At 39.4% G+C, this 20,693-nt stretch overlaps 1 protein-coding gene across 1 annotated transcript in view; it reads right to left on the bottom strand.

Annotated features, from left to right (window-relative positions):
- aasdhppt (aminoadipate-semialdehyde dehydrogenase-phosphopantetheinyl transferase) overlaps window positions 1-20,657 on the bottom strand; it is a 62,281-nt gene extending 41,624 nt beyond the window's left edge. Inside the window, exons 1-2 of the mRNA XM_059964310.1 lie at window positions 20,379-20,657; window positions 10,795-11,020 (exon numbers count right to left, since the gene is read on the bottom strand). Coding sequence (XP_059820293.1) covers window positions 10,795-11,020; window positions 20,379-20,570 — 418 coding nt within the window. The 5' untranslated portion in view covers window positions 20,571-20,657. The remainder of the gene's footprint in view (window positions 1-10,794; window positions 11,021-20,378) is intronic.
- Window positions 20,658-20,693: the final 36 nt, after the last annotated feature.

Genomic DNA, 20,693 nt, shown 5'->3' on the forward strand with positions numbered 1-20,693 from the left:
GTAAACACCTAAATAAAGTGAGAGGGAGGAACATTAATAAGAACCTGAGAGACAACATTTTCCACACAGGTGGCCCATACAGCTTATGGAATAAGCTGCCAACGGAAGTGCTTAAGGCAGGTACAACAACACCACTTAAAATCTTTTTGGACAGGTAAATGGATATAAAAGGTTGAGAGGGTTATGGGTCAAAACTGGGTGAATGTTACTTGTTTAGATGAGCATGTTGGCTGACACAGATGAGATGGACCAAATGATCATTTTCATCCTTCCATAAAAAAACATCCATAAGGCATAGGAGCAGTATTAGGCCATTCAAGCCCATTAAGTCTGTTCCACCATTCCATCATGGCCGATCCCAGATCCCACTCAACCCCACACACCTGCCTTCTTGTCATATCCTTTGTTGCTCTGACCAATCAGGAAATGATCAACTTCCACTTTAAATATACCCAAGGACTTGCCCTCCACTGCAGTCCGTGGCAGAGCATTCCACAAATTTACTACTCTCTGGCTAAAATAAGAATCCTTATGTCTGTTCTAAAAGGTCACCCCTCAATTTTGAGACTGTACCCACTAATTCTGGATACCTCCACCATAGGAAACATCCTCTCCACATCTACCCTATCTAGTCCTTTCAACATTCGGTAGGTTTCAATGAAATCCCTACCCCCCTTTTTTACTAAATTCCAGCAAGCCCAGGCCCAACGCTCCTCATATATCAACCCTTTAATTCCCAGAATAATCCTCATTAACCTCCTCTGCACTCTCTCCAATGACAACACTTCAAGTCAAGTCACTTTTATTGTCAGTTCAACCATAACTGCTGGTATAGTACACCATAAAAACGAAACATTCCGTAAATGTTTTGAGATATGGGGCTCAAAACTGTTGACAATACTCCAAGCGCAGCCTGACTGTTGTCTTATAAAGGCTCAGCATTATCTCCTTGCTTTTATATTCTATACCCCTTGAAATAAATGCCAACATTGCATTTGCCCTCTTTACCACAGACTCAACCTGTAAATTAACCTTCCTGGAGTCTTGCACAAGGATTCCCAAGAACCCCTGCACCTCTAATCTTTGAACTTTCTCCCCACTTAGATAACAGTCTGCACTACTGCTCCTTCTAACAAAATGCATTGTTATATATTTCCCAGCACTGAATTCCACTTGCCTCTTTTTCTTGCCCATTCTCCCAATTTGTCCAAGTCCTGTTGCAATCATATTGCTTCCTCAGCACGCCTACCCCTCCACCCATCTTCGTATCATCCGCAAACACTGCCACAAAGCCATCAATTTCATTATACAAATCATTGACAAACAATGTGAAAAGTAGCGGTCCCAAAACTGACCTGAGGAACACCACTAATCACTGGCAAGCAACAAGCAAAGGCCTCTTTTATTTCCACTCACTGCCTCCTGCCTGTCAGCCATTCAGCTATCCATGCCAGTATCTTTCCTGTAATACCATAGCATTTTATGTTAAGCAGCCTCATAAGGCACCTTATCAAATGCCTTCTGAAAATCCAAGTAAATGACATTCACTGCCTCTCCTTTGCCCACCCTGCTTGTTACTTCTTCATTGAACTCTTAACAGAACTCTTAACAGGTGTCACATACCCTGTGACCGGGTTAAAGAATCAGCAGAAATGGAAAACGCATTGGAGTCTGGTATTGCTATAAACTAATAGCGTTTATTAGTAAACTACGCAATACTGTATTATAAATGCAAATATCTTTAACAGGTTAGCAATGATATATCTGTACATAAGTGTGGAAATAGGAAAACCAAGCTTCTTTAAGTCTACGGGTAAATGAATACAGTCTTATGATAGTGAGTAAAGTTTAGTTCAGTTCGTGGTATTGAGTTTAGTAGAGTTGGAGAGAGAGAGAGATAGATAGATTTGTAATCCAAGGGCGTATGTTGTGAGAAGGCAATTATGTAGATATTCCAAAATATAAATATAAAAATAGATATTTTATCCTCAAAGTTGTTCCACTCCACACACGAACATCACCGACAGTGATCTTCAACGAATATCCTTTCAACACAAGTAGTACCACACCCGAATTCAGCTACAGGTCATCCCAAAGTGGTGGCCACAGGATACTGGAACAAAATCCACGTACGGACTATCACCAACAGTAGCTAATCACTGAGGTACTATCTTCAAGTGATAAAACTACCAACCCAGACTAGAGTTATCACACGCAGGTAGATTCCACAAGGTTACCCCAAACACACAACTGTGATGGTCACTTATCCAGTTCCACGACATACGAAATAACTCCCAACGGTGAGTTGCCACAGGGGTGCCTGTCTACAGTGAACTACCACACCCAAATAAGGGTAACACACAAATGGTAATCACAAAGGTTTCCCCCTCACCAGAGAACCCACTCCTGTGGATTAACTACGTGACAGTCACACCTTCGTATTCGAATGGAACTCAAACTCACCCTTACGGGCTACTTAGGACAGAGTCCAAACAATGATCTCTTTGTCACTAGGTTTCTTCTGTTTCAAACCTTCCTCTCCCCTCTTCTCTTCCTTTAAAGTCAGCAACTGTGACCATAAAACATAGGCGACCGTTCTTCCGTGGTGGAATTATCAACCCAGGCCAGAGTTGCATAAACAAATTAACTCCCCATCGGTCACATCTTTTCTGCACTGCAAGAGCCACTGATCAATTTCTCCGAATCAATCTTCCACAAACCCACCTTCTTGTGGGCACAACAAACTCATCCAGTGTCCGAAACTGTGTGTCTGTCTGTGCGTGAGCAGAGCTGGTTTTTATCTCATGTTGGACAACCGCAGTCCATCAACCTGCTCCGCCCTCCCCTCTCTGCGGAAACTTTAACAAGCAGACAAGTGTCCTTGCAGAAAGGTAAACAACTTTCAGAGAAACCATAATTTCAATCTTTCGAACAGTTTCAGTCTCCCTCTCTCTCTCACTGCGTTGGACACCTCCCTCTCTCTCTTTGTAACAGCTCAAATAGTGTCCAAAAGCCAGTCTCATTCTCCCAACATTTTAAAGTTATTGTCCACAGAAAATATGAACCCTAGGGGTACGTAACACAGGCAAGATCTCCCTTTACAGAAACAATGTTGACTTTGACTTATTTTATCATTAGTCTCCAAGTTCTCCAAAACCTCATCCTTAATAATGGACTCCAACACTTTCCCAACCACTGAAGTTAGGCTAACTGGCCTATAATTTTCCTTCCATTTGCCTTCCTCCCTTCTTAAAGAGTGAGTGGCATTTGCAATCTTCCAGGACCAGGCCAGAACCAAGTGATTCTTGAAAGATCATGAGCAATGCATACATTATCTTTTCAGTCACCTCTCCCAGGACTCTGGAATGCAGTCCATCTGGTCCAGGTGACTTATCCACCGTAAGACCTTTGAGTTTGCCTAGCACTTCCCCTTTGCAATAGCAATGGCACTCACTCCTACTTCCAAACACTCAATGACCTCTAGCACACTGCTAGTTTCTTCAACAGTGAAGATTGATGTAAAGTATCCATTAAGTTCATCTGTAATTTCTTTATCCCCATTACTACCTCAACAGCATCACTTTCCAGTTGTCCAATATCAACTCTCACCTCAGTTTTACTCTTTATATAACTAAAAAAAACACTTTTGGTATCCTGCTTTATTTGGTTGGCTAGTTTGCCCTCATATTTCATCTTTTCCCTTCTTATAGCTTTTTTAGTTGCCTTTTGTTGGGTTTTTAAAGCTTCTCAATCATCCAACTTCCCACTTGCTTTTGCTACCTTATATACTCTTTCCTTGGCTTTTATGAAGTCCTTAACTTCCTTTGTCAGCTACGATTGCCTACCCCTGCCATTTGAGAACTTCTTCCTCTGTGGAACACATTTATCCTGCACCTTGTGAACTATCCCAGAAACTTCAGCCATGTGGGCTCTCATATCCTTATACTAACAGATTTTACAAATCCAACCCATCAACCAATCATGTTGAATACTATTTGTACCTGACTTTCCATTACCATCTCTGATAAATAACTCTGAAGAATAACAGTCAACTGAAAAAGAGATAAAATATCTGATTTAGGCCTTCCAAGATGGACCATGGATCAGATTCAAAATAGGGCTTGGCCACCGTGGCCTTCAATTTGCCAATGGAAAAAAAGACTGCACTAGCCCTGACTGAATTCTACATAATGTCCTTTTCACTTGTGTAATGGTAATATGGTTAAGGTAGGTTCTTCCCTCAGGGGTATCAGAATGGTACAGTAATCTTAAACTGGGCAATTAACTTGCTCCAAGGTAATGACACACTTGCTGAATGTTGATGTGCATGTTGTACATGAAGTATCTGAAATACATTCCAAAGGACATGAACGAAGACCTGGTGTAAAACCAAGGTCCTGCAAGGTAATGATACAATAGGATAGCCTGCTTGTAAAGATATAACAAAAAAAGACAGCATTGAGTACATGAACTCACTACTTGATTCTGCAGCTGTTGCTTAGATCTAGAGCCAGCTCCTAAGGCTTGGATCTTCTAAATTATCTTGAAAGTTTATCTGATTGTTCAGTCAATCTTGATCTCCATCTGTCAGCACAATTGAAGTACAATGTAAAGTCAAACATGGCGTGGACCTGGATTCACCTTTGCTCATTTACCAGTTTTGTTATTCCTCTTCCCTTGGTAAATTGAGTATAACCAACCTAGATAATTGGCATCACAAACAAGAAAATCTGCAGAGGCCAGAAATGCAAAGCAAACAGTGTTTTTAGTGTGTGAAGGAACTCAGCAGCCCAGGAAGCATCGATGGAAAAGAGTAAACCGCCCTGATGAAAGGGCTCAGCCCGGAACGTCAACTGTTTACTTTTTCTCCAGGCATGCTACTTGGCCTGCTGAGTTTTTCCAGCGTTTTGGGTGTGTTGCTAATAATCAGCATAAAAAAAATGAGCAAAGGAAATTAGTGATGCAGAGGAGGTTGAAAATTAATTACTTGAGAGCTGATGTTTCAGGACTGACTGTAAGATGCAACAGAAATTGAGAGAAGGCCTCAAGTGGGATTCGACTAACTGAAAAAAATTCCAATAACACATTCAAAATCAAAGGCATTGATTAAATCATTCAAAATCTCCGTACTCTATTATTGTCACAATGCAATTAAAACTTAATAGCTTAAAAAATCTTGCCATGATTCATTATTTAAAATCATTCAACAGCTCTATTATATTCCTTTAGCACAAGAGATCAGCTTTGGTCTAGTCATCACCGTCCTGTGCTTGAATGCCTCACTGGTTATTCTTTCCTCAATCAGAAGTAGACACCATTACCAAAGTAAGGTCGGATCACTATGCATTTTATTCGCACCTGTCTCAGATCTTCCGTCCATTAGAATTCTCAATTGTCAGGTCTCTCAAATTCAACCAGTTTGTTTTAATGCATTTCAATTTTGTTTTATTTCACTGTATAAACTACATAATAGAAGAACTGTGTTCTGCAAACTGGCAAACTTTACCTATTGCTGTATTTTGCACTTTTTGGGCCCAAACATAACTACAGCTCAGAGGCACCACCTTGTGGAATCTGTTCATAATTACTGAGGGAATATTTTAAAATTTTAATGGCAATGATACCAACTTATTAAGATTCAAACTACATTTAATGGAATGCATGATACTACTTGCAAGCAATTTTCTTCTTGCTTTTGAATTACTCTTTCCACCAAGCTACAAGTAAACCATGCAAATATAAAAGTTTTATAGTACAACACAGGAACAGACCCTCCAGCTCAATGCTTGAGCCAACAATGATGCCAACCCAAACTGATCCCATTCAGCTGCAGGTGATCTAAAATTGCTCCATGCCTTGCTTGTTCATGTTCTTACCCAAATACCACTTAAACGTTGCTATTAAATCAGCCTGCACTACTTACTTTCGCATTAAATTTCAGGCACCAACCACTGTGTAAAAAAAACTTGCTCGAATCTTCTTTGAACTTTCCCCCCTCTCATCTTAAAGCTCTGTTCTCTAGTATTTTTGAGATTTCCCCCACCTCAGGAAAAAAAGACCATCTACCCTATAGGTTGCCCCTCAGCCTCCAGTGCTCCAAGAGAAAACAAACTATTTGTCTAACTTCTCCCACTAGCTCAGGGGTCAGCAACCTTTACCACTGAAAGAGCCACTTGGACCCGTTTCCCACAGAAAAGAAAACACTGGGAGCCGCAAAACCCGTTTGACATTTAAAATGAAATAACACTGCATACAATGTTTTGTTTTGCCTTTATGCTATGTATAAACAAAATATAATGTGTTGCATTTATGAAATTGATGAACTCCTGCAGAGAAAACGAAATTACATTTCTGCATGCAACAAAAATATTTTGAACTCCGAAAATAAGACGTTGGGTTGAAGGTTACTTTTAAGTAAAATACTCAACGTCTATTTGAGTCCTTCTTGTATTTATGAAAAACGCTAAACTTAAATTTGCCGCCAGCAGCAAACCAAAAATAACGTCAGCCAGCTGTCAACCTGAAAAATAAAAGGACTATTTCACTGAACAATGAAAACATATGAATATACGTAAAATAATAGGCAATTAAAATATTTATCATACTTGGTCAGGTTGACTCACACCTGACAATGCAGTCGTATTCGGTAGGGATGGATTGATGCTTAGGGGAGTGACCGGGAAGGATAATGTGTTTTTTTCCTCTCTGAACTCACAGAAGCGTTTCCCAAATGATGTTTGCATTGCGAAGATTGCAGAATGTAAATACTCCGAATTTATCATGTCGTGACCTTGTTTGAACTCTCTCAAATTGGGGAAGTGAGACAATGTGCCTTTCTGTAAATCTCTGGCAAGCACTGTCAACTTGCGCTCGAATGCCAAAACATCCTCCAACATGTGCAGGGCTGTGCGTCCTTTCCCCTGAAGAGCTGTGTTCAGCGTGTTCAGGTGCACTGTCATGTCTACCATGAAGTGTAGCTTTTCCAGCCACTCAGGCTGTTCCAGCTCAGGAAAGGTGAGCCCTTTGCTGCCCAGGAAAGTTTTCACTTCTTCCAGACACGCGACAAAGCGTTTCAGCACCTCCCCTCTGGACAGCCAGCGATAAAAACACGTTATAGCGGTGTGCTACACGCAGTCAGTAAACTGCAGTCAAAGATAGCTTTATTTGAACTAAACAGCCTTGCTTTTAAGCCTCCCTCAACCCGCCCCCCCCATGGGCGCGGATGCTGCAAAAGACACGTACTCACAAACCCCCGTAGGCTATCTCCCTTAGCCTGAACGCTGGCTAATTGTGAGCCGGTTTGGATGTGTCAGGAAATGGGTCGCCACAACGTCTTATTTAGATTGTACAAGATCACCATAATCTTCAAATTTAGAATTACATTTCAAAAACTAACAAACCAACATAAAATACATTTTAATTAAATACTGACCAATTATTTCCCAAAGCAACAGGGAGCCGCAGCACAGACGTAAAAGAGCCACATGTGGCTCCGGAGCCGCGGGTTGCCGACCCCCGCACTAGCTAATGCCCTCTAATCCAGCTGACATCCTGGGGAACCTTTTGTCACAACTTCGATGGCTGCCACAACATTCCCATAATGCAGCAAGAGGAACTGCACTCAAATCATTTATCAAGATGTCCCGGCACTGATCTTTGCAGAAAAATAACTGGTTACAGACCCCTAGTCAGAGTAACACCTCTTCACCACTAGCCTCTGTCTTCCATAGGCAAGACAGTTTTCAATTCATAGACTTAATCTTTTGAATCAGGCTTCCCTGATAGACCTTGTTAACAACTGAAAGCAAGTTGCTGTGTATATGTGTACTGTGCTACCCTTAATTAATTTTATTCACCTTCAGGCTAGTCTGATGTTTACATCGCATGGAATCGTAAGAGGGATAGCTAATTAGATGTATAACTGGCTTGATGGTAGAATGCAGAGTGTGAACATCAACAGTCTGGGCGGCCAGACTACAAGGGTCAGTGCTGGGATCTTAGTTGTTCATTATTTATACAAACTATTTGGATGTGAGTGTACAAAACATGGCTGTAAGTTTGTGAAAGATACTAAAACGCATGGTATTGTGGATGGGTTTTCAAAAATTACAGGAGGATATTGATCAGCTAGGTTATTGGGCCGAAGAGTGGTAAATAGTTTTCAATTCAGTTAAGTGTTAAATGTTGCATTGTGGAGAGTCAAACAGCGTGGGAGCCTGAGCCTGAGCCGTGCGGAGTGCCGTGGAACACAGGGACCAAGGAGTTAGCACGCAGGTAGACAGGTTGGCCAAGATAGATTCAACTTGCGGCCTTCAGTCTGGGAATTGTTTGAGTGTGGGAACTTTATTGAAGTTATACAAGATGGTGAGACTATACTTGGTGTATTATAGTTTTGACAGCTGCTACTGAAACAACATCTTTAGATTAAAAAGACTGCAGAGAATGCTTATGAGGATGCTGCCAGGACTCAAGGCCTAAATTAAAGGGAGAGGTTTGGCAGATTCGTTTTTTTTATAGCTTGGAATGTAGAAAAGTAGATAAAATCATGAGTGGTATAGATACGGTAAACAGTTTTGTTCTCAGAGAAGGAGAACTTAACAACTAATGGGGACAGGTTTCAGCTGAGAGGTGAAAAATTTAAAAGGTACTTGAAGGGCAACTTCCTCGCAGAGGGTGGTGCATATATGGAATGAGCTGCCAAAGAAAGTAGTTGCGGCAGATACAAAGACAACATTTAAGACATTAGGATAAGAATGTGGGTGTTTAGGGATGTAGGCCAAATGTAGAAAATGGGACTAGCTTGGTAGGCAGCATGGTCAGAATGGATGATCTGGGCTGAAGGGGCTTGTTTCCATGCTGTCTGGGACCTCAAGTCTGTAAGACATGGCCTACCCCACACAAAGCCATGACACCATCGTTGCACCTCAAATCTATTCACCTTAAGGAGATCTTTGTAGCATCCTTTTCACCTTTTGGTTCCCTGCAGAAATTAGTCTCAATCTTATACCTGCTACATAAATATAGGCCTTTCGGCAAACTAAATTATGCCCATATATATACCAACCACTTGCCTGCACAAATTTGACATTAAAGTCAAGTCTATTGACACATGCAGAGGTACATGTAAGCACAGGAGCAATGAAAGACTTACTTGCATCTGCATCACAGGCATATGGCATCATATAAGCAGCATTCACAAGATAAATATTAATTAAGCACAAATTATACACAATTAGAAAAAATAAAGCCCATTTTAGTGCAAAGAGATCAAAATAGTCATAGTGTTGCTGAACTGTAGTGAAAAACATTGTCTCATTTTTACTATGTACTGTACCAGCAGTTATGGTCAAAATGACAATAAAAAGAGACTCGACTTGAAAAATAGCCCTTCGCAGCTGCAGTAAAGTGTATTACAAACATAAATTAACAGATAAACTTAATTTAGCAGCAAAACTAAACAAAAATCCAAAACTACTGCTGCCAGCCTGCGACTGCTATGGAGTTGTTATACTTGCATGACATCATGCTGCCCCAGTTCCAATGTTGCTCCAAAGTCAAACCCCTTATTCGATCCTTTATTAGTAATCATACAATCTTGAAGAAACGAATTTAAGTATACCCAAGCGTAAGCTCAGCAATATTAGCGTCATCTCAGCAGTCAGCAAAATATACGACCTTCGCCAGTCTCAGGCTACAAACTGCCTGAAATAAGCAATACCCCAATTCATGTGATTAGTTAGCATACTGAATGTGTAGCACGATACAATGTAAATAGATAACAGACACATGGTTCCTACGCCTAACTATACATAACTTATACAAGATGAACAGAACACTAATGTAAGTTGAGAGAAAATGAAATGCTATACTATTGAAATAAAAAAATAAAAATACTAAATTTGATTACTATTCTGCAATGAACTCTTTATATCAATTCTACCTAAATACATCAGTGTGGTTCACCTAGTGAATGGACGCAAGGTCCTCAGTTTTTGTTAATTTATTTACTATTTAAAAAGGTATGAACACTAAATATCAGAACACAAAACACTAAATAACAGAAGAATGGAGAAAAAAAGGATGGTATGTAAAATGCTGCAAATTCAAATGTAGATCAGGCAGAAAGAGGATTTAAGAGTCTCAAAGAAAATGATGTTTTTGCGAAAGCAATTTTTGAGCTCCACATCACATTTAGCAACATGGATACTGTCACAAAACTACTTTGTTCCTCACACGTCATTTTCTGTACAAATCACAAATACAATTATTACATTACAAATTTGACAACAAAATTCCAGAATTTTTTCAGGAACTTCCCAACTTAAAGCAAATTTGATTTAAAAGGCAGTCATTACTCAGCAAAGGCCAACTAGAACTCAATTTCCAATTAATATTAAACAGTATTGCACCCATATTGTACTGTGTTAGCACTTTTACATTTGTGTGCTATAGCACTTACTTTTTATTCGCAGTTATCTTGTAAATAACACTATTCTTTTGCACTTCTAGTTAGACGCTAATTGCATTTCATTAGCTTTGTATCTGTACTCAGCGCAATAACAATAAAGCTGAATCTAATCTAATCTATAAAAAAGACGAGTAGGGGTGCCAGAAGAATAGAAGTAAATGTTTACTGCCTACTAGGAAATGACGAGGAGAATATGGAAAATTTCCTGAGCTAATATGATTTAAATCTGTGCCATTCCTCCTGTAAATTAAATTTCATTTATCTACTCTTAAGCACCATTAACTAACAAATAATTTGTCTTGAGAAAATATCCTAAAGTTTCTTACCTGGAAATTCAGTCTTCATGATATCTACACCAACCTGCAAATCAGAATCTGCTGCCAGAACAGTGTAATCTCCTTGATGTGAAATATTGAAGTTAAAATTTGGGATCATGTCAAGGACAGGATGGGCTAGAAATGGCTTTCCTTTGGCTGTCCGTTTTAATTGGATTTCATTCCAAGGTATCTTCAGCTTTTCAGCAATTAATTTCCTGATCAGGAGATGTCCACTCTAAGAAAATAAGTGAAGAGAAGCTGTGTAAGTGATGTGGTAATGGTGACAATGCTGATGATGGAGGAGCAGAAACTGTTCAACTGTACAGATTTTAGCAGAATGGTACTTATTTCACATTATAATGAATAGATCTAGTCGGGACAGCACCTGGTCCAGCTTTAGAGTTACAACTATCTTCTGATATTCAGCTGAAAGTGACAACATGAGCAATTTACTAGAAAACTATCAACATCTATGGAATAATAGCTAGAAAAATATTCTGAATGATCACATTTTTCCTTTTTATTCCACATACTGGTTCTAAATGTTATGTCAATACTTCTATCAGTAATGACTGCTCCACTGGAATGAAAATATTCCTGGATGTTGTAATAAAACAGTAACAGTTATATTTCAATTGATTTTATTCCCTGAAAAGGTACTTCTCAGCATAGCGATTGAAATATTTCTGCATGATGAGGAATGAGTGCATTCATAAGATACACTTAAAGGATTTAAAATATTTTTAAAAAGACTAGCTTTCATTAAGACAAAGCATTATTCATAATTCATCATTGAACTACAGAATTCCATTTTCAGTTCTAAAGAGTACCAGGGCAATCAAAATTATTGTTTATTTAAAATACAGACATTGCTGTTGTGCTGATTACATAAGTTAATTAATGATATGGAGGTCTACATCATATAAAAACAAAGAAAAATAGCATAAGAGGTTCAGAGACATTCTTTTACCCATTTGTTTGAAGCAGTTTAATTAAAAAAACTACACAAAATAATGCTAAAATTCATATTTGCATGGAATCAATAGAACACTTTAATTGCTTAGGTATACTTATTAAGACATAGGAAGCTTTTGTTGTGCAGGGGAAAATTGCTAGCATATTATTAACTATCCCCATTATACACCAGTACAGGAGACCATAGTACTCCATAAAATCTTGGTTTTATAACCATATAACATTGAAGGTGGGATATACTTAAATTAGAGATAACTCAATTTTCCCAGATGATTCTTAGGATGAAATGATTGAGGAGATAGAAATGGAAGATGAATTAATTGAAATATACAGGAATCTGAAGGACTTGTCAGGGTGAATGTGAATTCAGAATCAGAATCATGTTTACTATCACTAACATGTTGTGAAATATCAATAAGAGTAAACAGTTGACCTTCTGGGCTGAGACCCTTCATCAGGACTGGGGAGAAAAGGGATGAGAGTCACACTAAAATGGTGGGGGAGGGGAGGAAGCAGTACAAGGCAGTAGATGAAACCAGAGGAAGAGGGGTGAATTAAAGAGCTGGGAAGTCAAATGGTGAAGAAAGATGAATCTGATACGAGAGGACAGAAGGCCTTGGAAGAAAGGAAAGGGGAGGAGTACCAGAGGGTGGTGTTGGGCAGTTAAGAAGATAATTTAAAAGAGGGAAATGGGAATGGGGAATGGTGAAGGGGGAAGTAATTACTCAGGACTCTCCCTTTATCATTTACCATTCTCTTTTCCCTCTTATGTTGATTTCCAGCATCTAGATTGTCTCGTTTGTGTTATGAAATATGTTGCTTTGCAGTACTACTGTACTACTACGTTGCATTACATAACTATAAATTACAATAAGAGATGTATATGAAGTAATAGTCTGCAAACCCTGCCAGAGGTGATGTGTATCCAATTTCATCTCTTAACTTCAATTGGATTTTTTTTTAAATAAATCCACTCTTAAAATAGCCTTCTGTAATTCATATCTGGACTTCTTGTATTGTTCTGGATTACTGGTCTTGAATGCCACAGATCTGGCTCTCAGTTGGCTATAAATCTCCTGCTTCATTCATGGTTTTTGGTGTGCGTGCCCAGTATGTTCTCAAAGGCACACACTCATCCACACAGGTCTTGATGAAGTCAGTGACAACTACACAGTATTCATTCAGATTTGAAGGTGAATCCCTGAATATTGTCCAGTCCACTGACTCAAAGCAGTCCTGTAACCACTCCTCCTCCTCCCTTCACTGTATCTTCACGATCCTCACCACTGGTGAGAACTTTAGTGCCTGCCTGTATGCCAGGGTAGAAGTATAGCCAGGCAATCAGACCTACCAAAGTGTAAGTGTGGGATGGTATGGTATGGTAAGCATTTTTTATAGTGGTCAAGTGTGTTGGCTCTTCTGGTTCATGGGGGAAAAGATTGGTGGTAGTTGTTCAGAGATTTCTTCAAGCTGGCCTGTTTGAAATCTGATAGGAAGGCATCAGGAGGTGCCATTTCATAACTAATCATCATGGTGCTCAACTCCTCCAGTGCCTACCTGATGTTGGCCTGAGGTGGAATGTACACTGCTACCTGGATATCAGTGGAAAACTCCCTTGGCAGGTAAAATGGATGGCAGATGACTGCTAGATGTTCCAAGTTAGGGAGCAGGATTGAGACAGAACCTCTACGTCTGTGCACCATGTGTTAATTGTAAAGCATTTTGCACCTCCTCTACCTTTAAAAGATCCAGTTATTCTGTCTCTGTGGTGAATGATGAAACCCTTGGGCAGTAGCACTCCATTCAAAATGGTGGAGGTGAGCTAGGTTTCCATGAGGCAAAGCAGACAGCAGTCTCTGATATCTCTGATACTGCAATCTTGCTCTGAGGTCTTCAATTTCTTTTTTTTTAAAAAGAGACCGTACATCTGCCATCAGGATAGTCAGAGTGTGTCTTTTCAATCATACCTGTAAGCCTCCATACTTCCTTTTTGTACAATGGAAACCATACTTGTGTCTTGAGCCTGTCAATTTTGAGAATCAATAGATTTTTTAATGGTCTTAAAACGATACTGCTTTCTGAAGTACCCACAGTTGTGATCATGGATTTCAGCTGCAGTTGATATAAATGGGAATATTTGAAAATTCCCAAAGGAGTTGCACTCAAGAATCGCCACTTATCAGCGCCATCTTTCTACACTATCTTGGTTCAACTTATACCTAGAGGACAGTTTGACAATAATGTGTTGCTGTTTCATGGTGGAGCTCACAGGAAATGTCTTCTTTACAAGTGTTATGAATCTAGGAATTCCCTATTGCAGAGAATTGTGCAGATTGAATTATAGGATTATATTGAAGTTGGAGATAGATCTTAGGCTTTTAGAGGAGTCAGGGGTTATGGAGAATAAGCAGGAAAAGAGATGAGGTCAGCCAAAATCTTACTGAATGGTTGTGCAAACTGGAAAAACTGTAAAGCCTTGTGCTTTTTATGTTCTTAACGGCAAAAAGCAAGTTATTACAAAAGAATCAGAAAAAAACTGGAAATAGTCAATAAATCATGCAGATGTGTCAGCTAACATTGAGTTTTAGAGCTTCCATGAGAACAAATGAAAGTTATTCAACTTGAAACACTGAACTGAATTACACTCTCCACATTCAGTGGTTCTGCAGGAGAATGCTGGCTATATGGCATTCCAGGTCCAGGACATCTTGGAATTCCAGGTGTGCATTAAAACACTGAAGTCTAAAATGTCCTTTTAAGTTTGAATCCTCTGCACCTGCATTCACACCCAACTGCTGGACTACCAAATCCAACAGTATAGTGATAATTTGCAGAACCAAGTCAATGACCCTGGGAATACTGCAGAGTGCTTAAGCTATTTTAGCTTAAAACATAAATTACTATAATATGTTTGATTTAATTTCTTAAATATTATTTGAATTAGTTAAATCTATTGATTATTTAAAATATCTCTGACTAGTAGGCTCTCTGGGGTTGGAGCTACCCAAGACCTACTTACAGCTCAGGGGTGGATGGTCACCTCATTCCATCCTCCATATTGAAAAAATGAAGGCCAGGTGAGCGAGCACAGCAGGGAGGTTCGGACACTAACTGGTCCAACATGATTTGGCTCAATACTTTCCACTGTTGAATCACAGAGTCTAAGAAAATATACAGACATTGATACAAAAGGTTGAATGCCCAAAGTTTGCTAAACCAGAACTACCTAACCTAAACCCATTTTCTAACACACAACTGTTTTGGAACGGTCATGGGTTTTCAAGTGCACATCGAGTATCTTTTAAATGTAACAAGGGTTTCTGCTACCCTTTCAGGCAGTGAATTTCAGGTTTCTAATCATTACTGGATGAAAGAAAAAAAAAAATCCCTTGAATCCTTTTATCAATGAGTTTACATATATGCCTCCTGGCCTTTGAGCCCTCTGCGAAGGAAAATTGGTCATTTCTTTTGAAATTCAGTTCTTCCCATTTACTCTCCATAGACCCCTTAGAACTTTATACAGCTTAATTAGATTTCTCCTCAGTCTCTGCCATTCCAAAGAAAACTACCCAGTTTTGGCAACATCCCAATCAGTTCCCTCTGCTCCCTCTCTAATGCATACACATCCTTCCTGTAGAATGATTATCAGAACTGACATGCAGTACTCAAACCATGACCTAACGAACTTATTATTTTGTCTGATCCTGTCTCCAATCAGCTTAATAATATTATTTTCATTCTTTATTCAAACTTTCAGCACCGATAGAATTTTGGGTTTATACATATGTACTGTACTTCAGAAATGAAACCATGGATTCCTTTTTCTTACAAGCAGTGTGAAGTTCTGATTAACTAATTACTAGAGACGGGCAGCTAACAACTACTTTTCACTATTAACTAGACAAGCAAAGGCAGTCTATCAGATTTAAAGCACAAATTACCAAGGATAAGACTACTACAGCAAAGTACTTCAGTCCATTTTATTCAACAAAAGGTACTGATTTTAAAGAGAAATATAATTCTATAGAGAAGCATCTTACCTGCCAATATCTAAGTGGTTTCTTACAATAGAATGCAATTATCCAAACACAGTAATTCAAAACCATTAGAATTGTACTGTATCACTTAACATGACAATTCCATTTTCACACAGAATTCCTAATAAGAACTGAGATTTTAATTTTGATGCCTGGAGCATTTATTATAAAGAAAATAGGTTTAAGCATCTGTGCTTTCTTTTTCCCTGTTTTTGTCATATTATCAGAAAAAAATACTGCCACTGAAGACAGAACAAAGATACTGTACATCTGAAAAATAGAATATGCTGGGAAATACCCAACAGGTCAAGCAGTATCCCCAGGAGGAGAAACAAAATGAAATGTGATAACTTGTCATTAGACTAATCATGATGAAAGATCACCAACATGTATTTGTCTCTCTCAATAGGAACAGATTTTTAATCTATTGGTCATCTAACATAACCGAGTTAGCAACTTTCGTGCAAAATTTGTCAGCGTAAAGTGTAATTATATATAAAGCTAGGATGCTGAAGACTTTTGCATAGTACTATATATTGGTTAAAATAGGAAGATGGTTTAGAAACAGAAATAAGAGCTTTGTACTAGCTCAGCAGGATTAAATGTTATTTGGTAACTGTAAAGACATATTACAATACTATAAAATAAAAGGAACTTTCTTGAAATAAAAAATATTCAATGTTTAATTCGTCCACTGTGCAATAAGATCATGGCAGATCTGATCTCAGCTCCACTTTCTTGCTTATTCCTCATAAGTTTTAACTCCCAGTTACAATAATAATTGACTTTACCCTCAAATTTATTCAATAATTCAGCCTCTGAAGCTCTTGGAGGGGGGGGGGGGTGGTAGTGAAGATTCACAATCCCTCAAGAGAAGTGAGTAATGATTACTGGACTCTCTTGTGAGAGCAGTCAAGTTTCTTTTGGTTTATGACAATGTTACTTATATGAGATAATGGACTTCTGCACCTACACTGAAAGACTCTCTTACTAGCTTCCCACTGTCAATTATATTCTTGACCATTAACAAAACTGGCTCCTTAGCAATGACCTTCTAAATTAGCTAAACGATTCATTGAATATAACTCTTCCCTCTTCTTTACCAGATGACAATAAATGAGAGTCAGAGAGCAATACAACATGGATTCAAACCCCACAATCTAGCCCTAATTTCCTGTATTAGGACCATATACCTCTAAGCCACAACCCTCACGTATATATCCAAGAGCTACTTCAATGATGCACTTTTATAAATTGCTGATAGCAAGGGTGCCAACACTGATCCTGCAGCACACCACTAGTTATTAGTCTCCATACTGAGAAATAACCTTCAACCAGCACTCTGTTTCCTACTTCTAAATTTCAACCTACCTGACTAGAACAGAATATAATGGGACCTAACCTTCCAAACCAATTTACCAAGCAGGACCTTGTTAAAGGTCTTGTTAAACCCATAGAGACAATATTCATTAACTTACTTTCATCTACCTTTCTCATTACATCTTTAAAAAAGTTCTAAACAATTTGTCAAACATAATCTGCTATGCACAAAGCAACACTGAATTAAGACTCCCACTATCTAAATCTTGGCAGATCCTACCCTTCACAATCACTAATGTCAGGTTGACAAGCCTGTAGTTCTCTGGGTTGTCCATCCTACCTTTCTTAAACAACAGAATGACATTAGTCACTTCTCAGCCTTCAGGAACTTCACCAGAAGCTAAAAATGAAACATACATCTTCATAAGGGACTCCATACTTTCTTCACTATCCTACCACAAAGTCCAAGGATGCAGTTAGTCAGGCCCTGGGGATTTATCCACCGTAATGAGCTGCAAGCTCAAGTACATCTTCCCTGGTAAAATGAATGTTCTCCAAAACATCTCTACTTGTTTCCTCTCTCTTGAGTAACCAAGATTTTCTCCTTGGTAAACTCCATAACAAAATATTCATTAATATTTCCACCCATCTCCTATGGCCTTAGATGTAGGCAGCCCTAATAATCTCTAAGGGGACTTAGTCTTTCCATAGCCATCCCTTTACGCTTAATAATACTCTTAAGGGGTTTGCCTTAACCTTGCCTGCCAGATCCATCGCACATTTTCTTTGTGCCCACCTGATTTCATTCTCAGTTACATTCTTAATCATTTTATAGCCAAGGGATTCAGTCACCCCAGACATCCTAAACTCAATGTAAGCTTCTGTCTTTTTCTTGATTAGAGCTTCAATAGCCCAATAGCCAGGGTTCCCAAAATCACCAGGTGTACTCTTCACCCCTCGACTCTTGACACTAGTGAAGGCCTCCCACTTGACATTTATTCCTTCCCCCTGAAACAGGCTCTCCGAATTGACCTGATAAATCTTCCCTAATTTCCCCAAATTAGCCTTGCTCCAGTTTAGGATCCTAACCTGGGGACCTGTACAATCTTTTTCCATCACATCTTAAAACCAGTAGAATGCTGTTCACTAGTGATAAAGTGCTCTCTGACTGCTACTTCAGATACTATTCTGCCTCATTCCTTAAGACGAGGTCTGGTAATGCACCTCCTAAGTAGGGCCCTCTATATGTTTTATCCTGTACACATTTCCATAAGACATAGGCCTATTAAGCCTACACTGCCATTCGATCATGGCTAATTCATTTTCCCTCTTAATCCCATTATCCTGCTTTCTTCTCACAACTTTTGACACCCTTACTAATTAAGAACCCATCAACCTCTGCTTTTTTTTCTATTTCAAGAAAGCTTCTTTTAAAGTTATATACTATGTATTATGCCTTTCCAGTTACCAAATAACACTCAGTACTACTGAGCTAATACAAAGCTCTTATTTCTATTTCTAGCCACCTTCCTATTTTAACCAATATATAGTACTGTGCAAAAGTTTTAGGCCAGAAGGGATGTGAGCAGGTTACTACAAGACAACATAATATGCATCAAGTTCTGAAGGAAATTAAAAGCTTATTGGAGTGGAGAAATTAGTAAATCAAAGTAATTTGAGTAACAGGATGAGTGCAACTTATTGACAAATACTCTTACAACCTTTTGTCCAAAGTCAGGGGACTTCAATAAACAAACATTGTACCCTCTGTACAACTGAAGTTTTCAGTGACTGTTAAATATTGCCAAGATGGCAGATCAACTGATCCCGGCCTTCTCATTTCAAACATCTGCTGAGTTCTACACTCCACAACTTTATTCCCTTCAGATCTTGGCTATCTATATCCTACATTAACTTGATTAGATTAGGAGATTTAAATTTTTTTTTATATACATCGTTGATTCCTCTGAAACTGGCACATTAAGCTGTCAGTACTGACTAACTGTAGGTAACTGAAACTAGAGTTGTCACCCCCCATACATGTATTGATATTGTCAGAGGTTAAAGGCTAACAATCTGCCATGATGGTATTAGTTATGTATAATGGATCTCATTTGACCAGAAGTCTAAAGCCATCCCTTTTCCACCATCTCGTCATTTTATTTTGCTCTGCTCTTCCAGTTTTTAGCATGTTACCCTTGAAATCCTGCTCCCTAAAATCTGCATGCTGCAGGACATCACCCTTCCTCTAACAGCACCGACAGCAATGTGACCCTCACTCTTGCCCTTGAGGATGTTCTGCAGCTCTTCAGTAAACTCCAATGGGGAGAGAACACTTTTCAGTCACATCTACTTACAGAAACACATCTTGTTTCCATAACAACCAAGACCCTCATCACATCTGTGCTATCATTTCTGATGACATACAGATCTACCACCTTAAACAATAACTGTTTCTCCTCCCAGGAAACCTGAGTATTTACAGCCTCTTCTGATGTAGTTTAGATTACCAGCATCTGCAATTTTAAAATGTCTTCATATAACATTGCACTCCCACTCTCCTTCCCTTTTGTGCAGCTGAGCCATTCGTGATGTCAATGTGGAGAAGACTTTGCTGAAAATGCCGTCATGATTGACCAAGTGCAGTGAAAAATGAATGTTATCTCACGTTAGTGGGAAATAAAGCAGAAGATATAAGTTGCGACGTTAAAATCTCAAAAGCAGAAAAAGAAGATTCGGGAGGATGAGGATAAACTACATTATTGGAAGTACAGAGAAGAAACAACTTCGGTTAAGTCCAGTTGGAGGAGAAGTCTAATTTGAAGCTGCACACAACTGCAGTATAGATAACAGGCATTTGTCAACAATACATAGAAAATAGGACGTTTGCAAAGCCAGGCAGATTCTACATGGAGAGATTCAAGTTTGAGGACAAAAGTCTAGCCGATGCTTTATAACGCATAAGGGTCGAGAAGCGAGGCTACTTGGTAAACTGTTTATTGGGAATTGGATTAAAAAGCAGAACTGCTTTATGCTGACAGACACAGTTAGGATCCATATACGTAGACTATGGTTCATTTTCACGGTTTACCCATCGGTGCAAACATCCCAGATGACAAAATGTAGATTTAACTCTCGACCTCAGCATGTACCGGGCTAAAACTATACCCACGTCATCCTGGATACCGGCGCATCAATGTCTGTGCCAGCAACCCTGTACAGAGTCCCCACTACCACCGGCTTCGTGGCTGCTGCAGTTACCATGGCGGCCTTGGCGTCTTTGGCGAAGACGAATCTGTCGATGCGCTCTCTCTCCTCCTCTGGTACACTGCGAGCTGCCAGCAACCACTCGGAGCAGCGGGGTTGCCAGGAGCCAAAGCTGAAAGCCCAGCGCACTCGCTCCATCTTCCAGCTGAGCCAGGCCGCCGCCGCCGCCTCCTTACACAATCTCATGCCCTTTAGGGCCAGCCATTGCCCAACGACTCCGCAACAACCCCTTCAGCACCGCTCCATTTGCACCCTCCGACCTTTGTTCCGGAAGGAGCGTTCAAGGGAGAGCTGACCAATAAGAAAATG

The sequence above is a fragment of the Hypanus sabinus genome, chromosome 3 (genome assembly GCF_030144855.1).
Source record: "Hypanus sabinus isolate sHypSab1 chromosome 3, sHypSab1.hap1, whole genome shotgun sequence".
Lineage (NCBI taxonomy): Eukaryota > Metazoa > Chordata > Chondrichthyes > Myliobatiformes > Dasyatidae > Hypanus > Hypanus sabinus.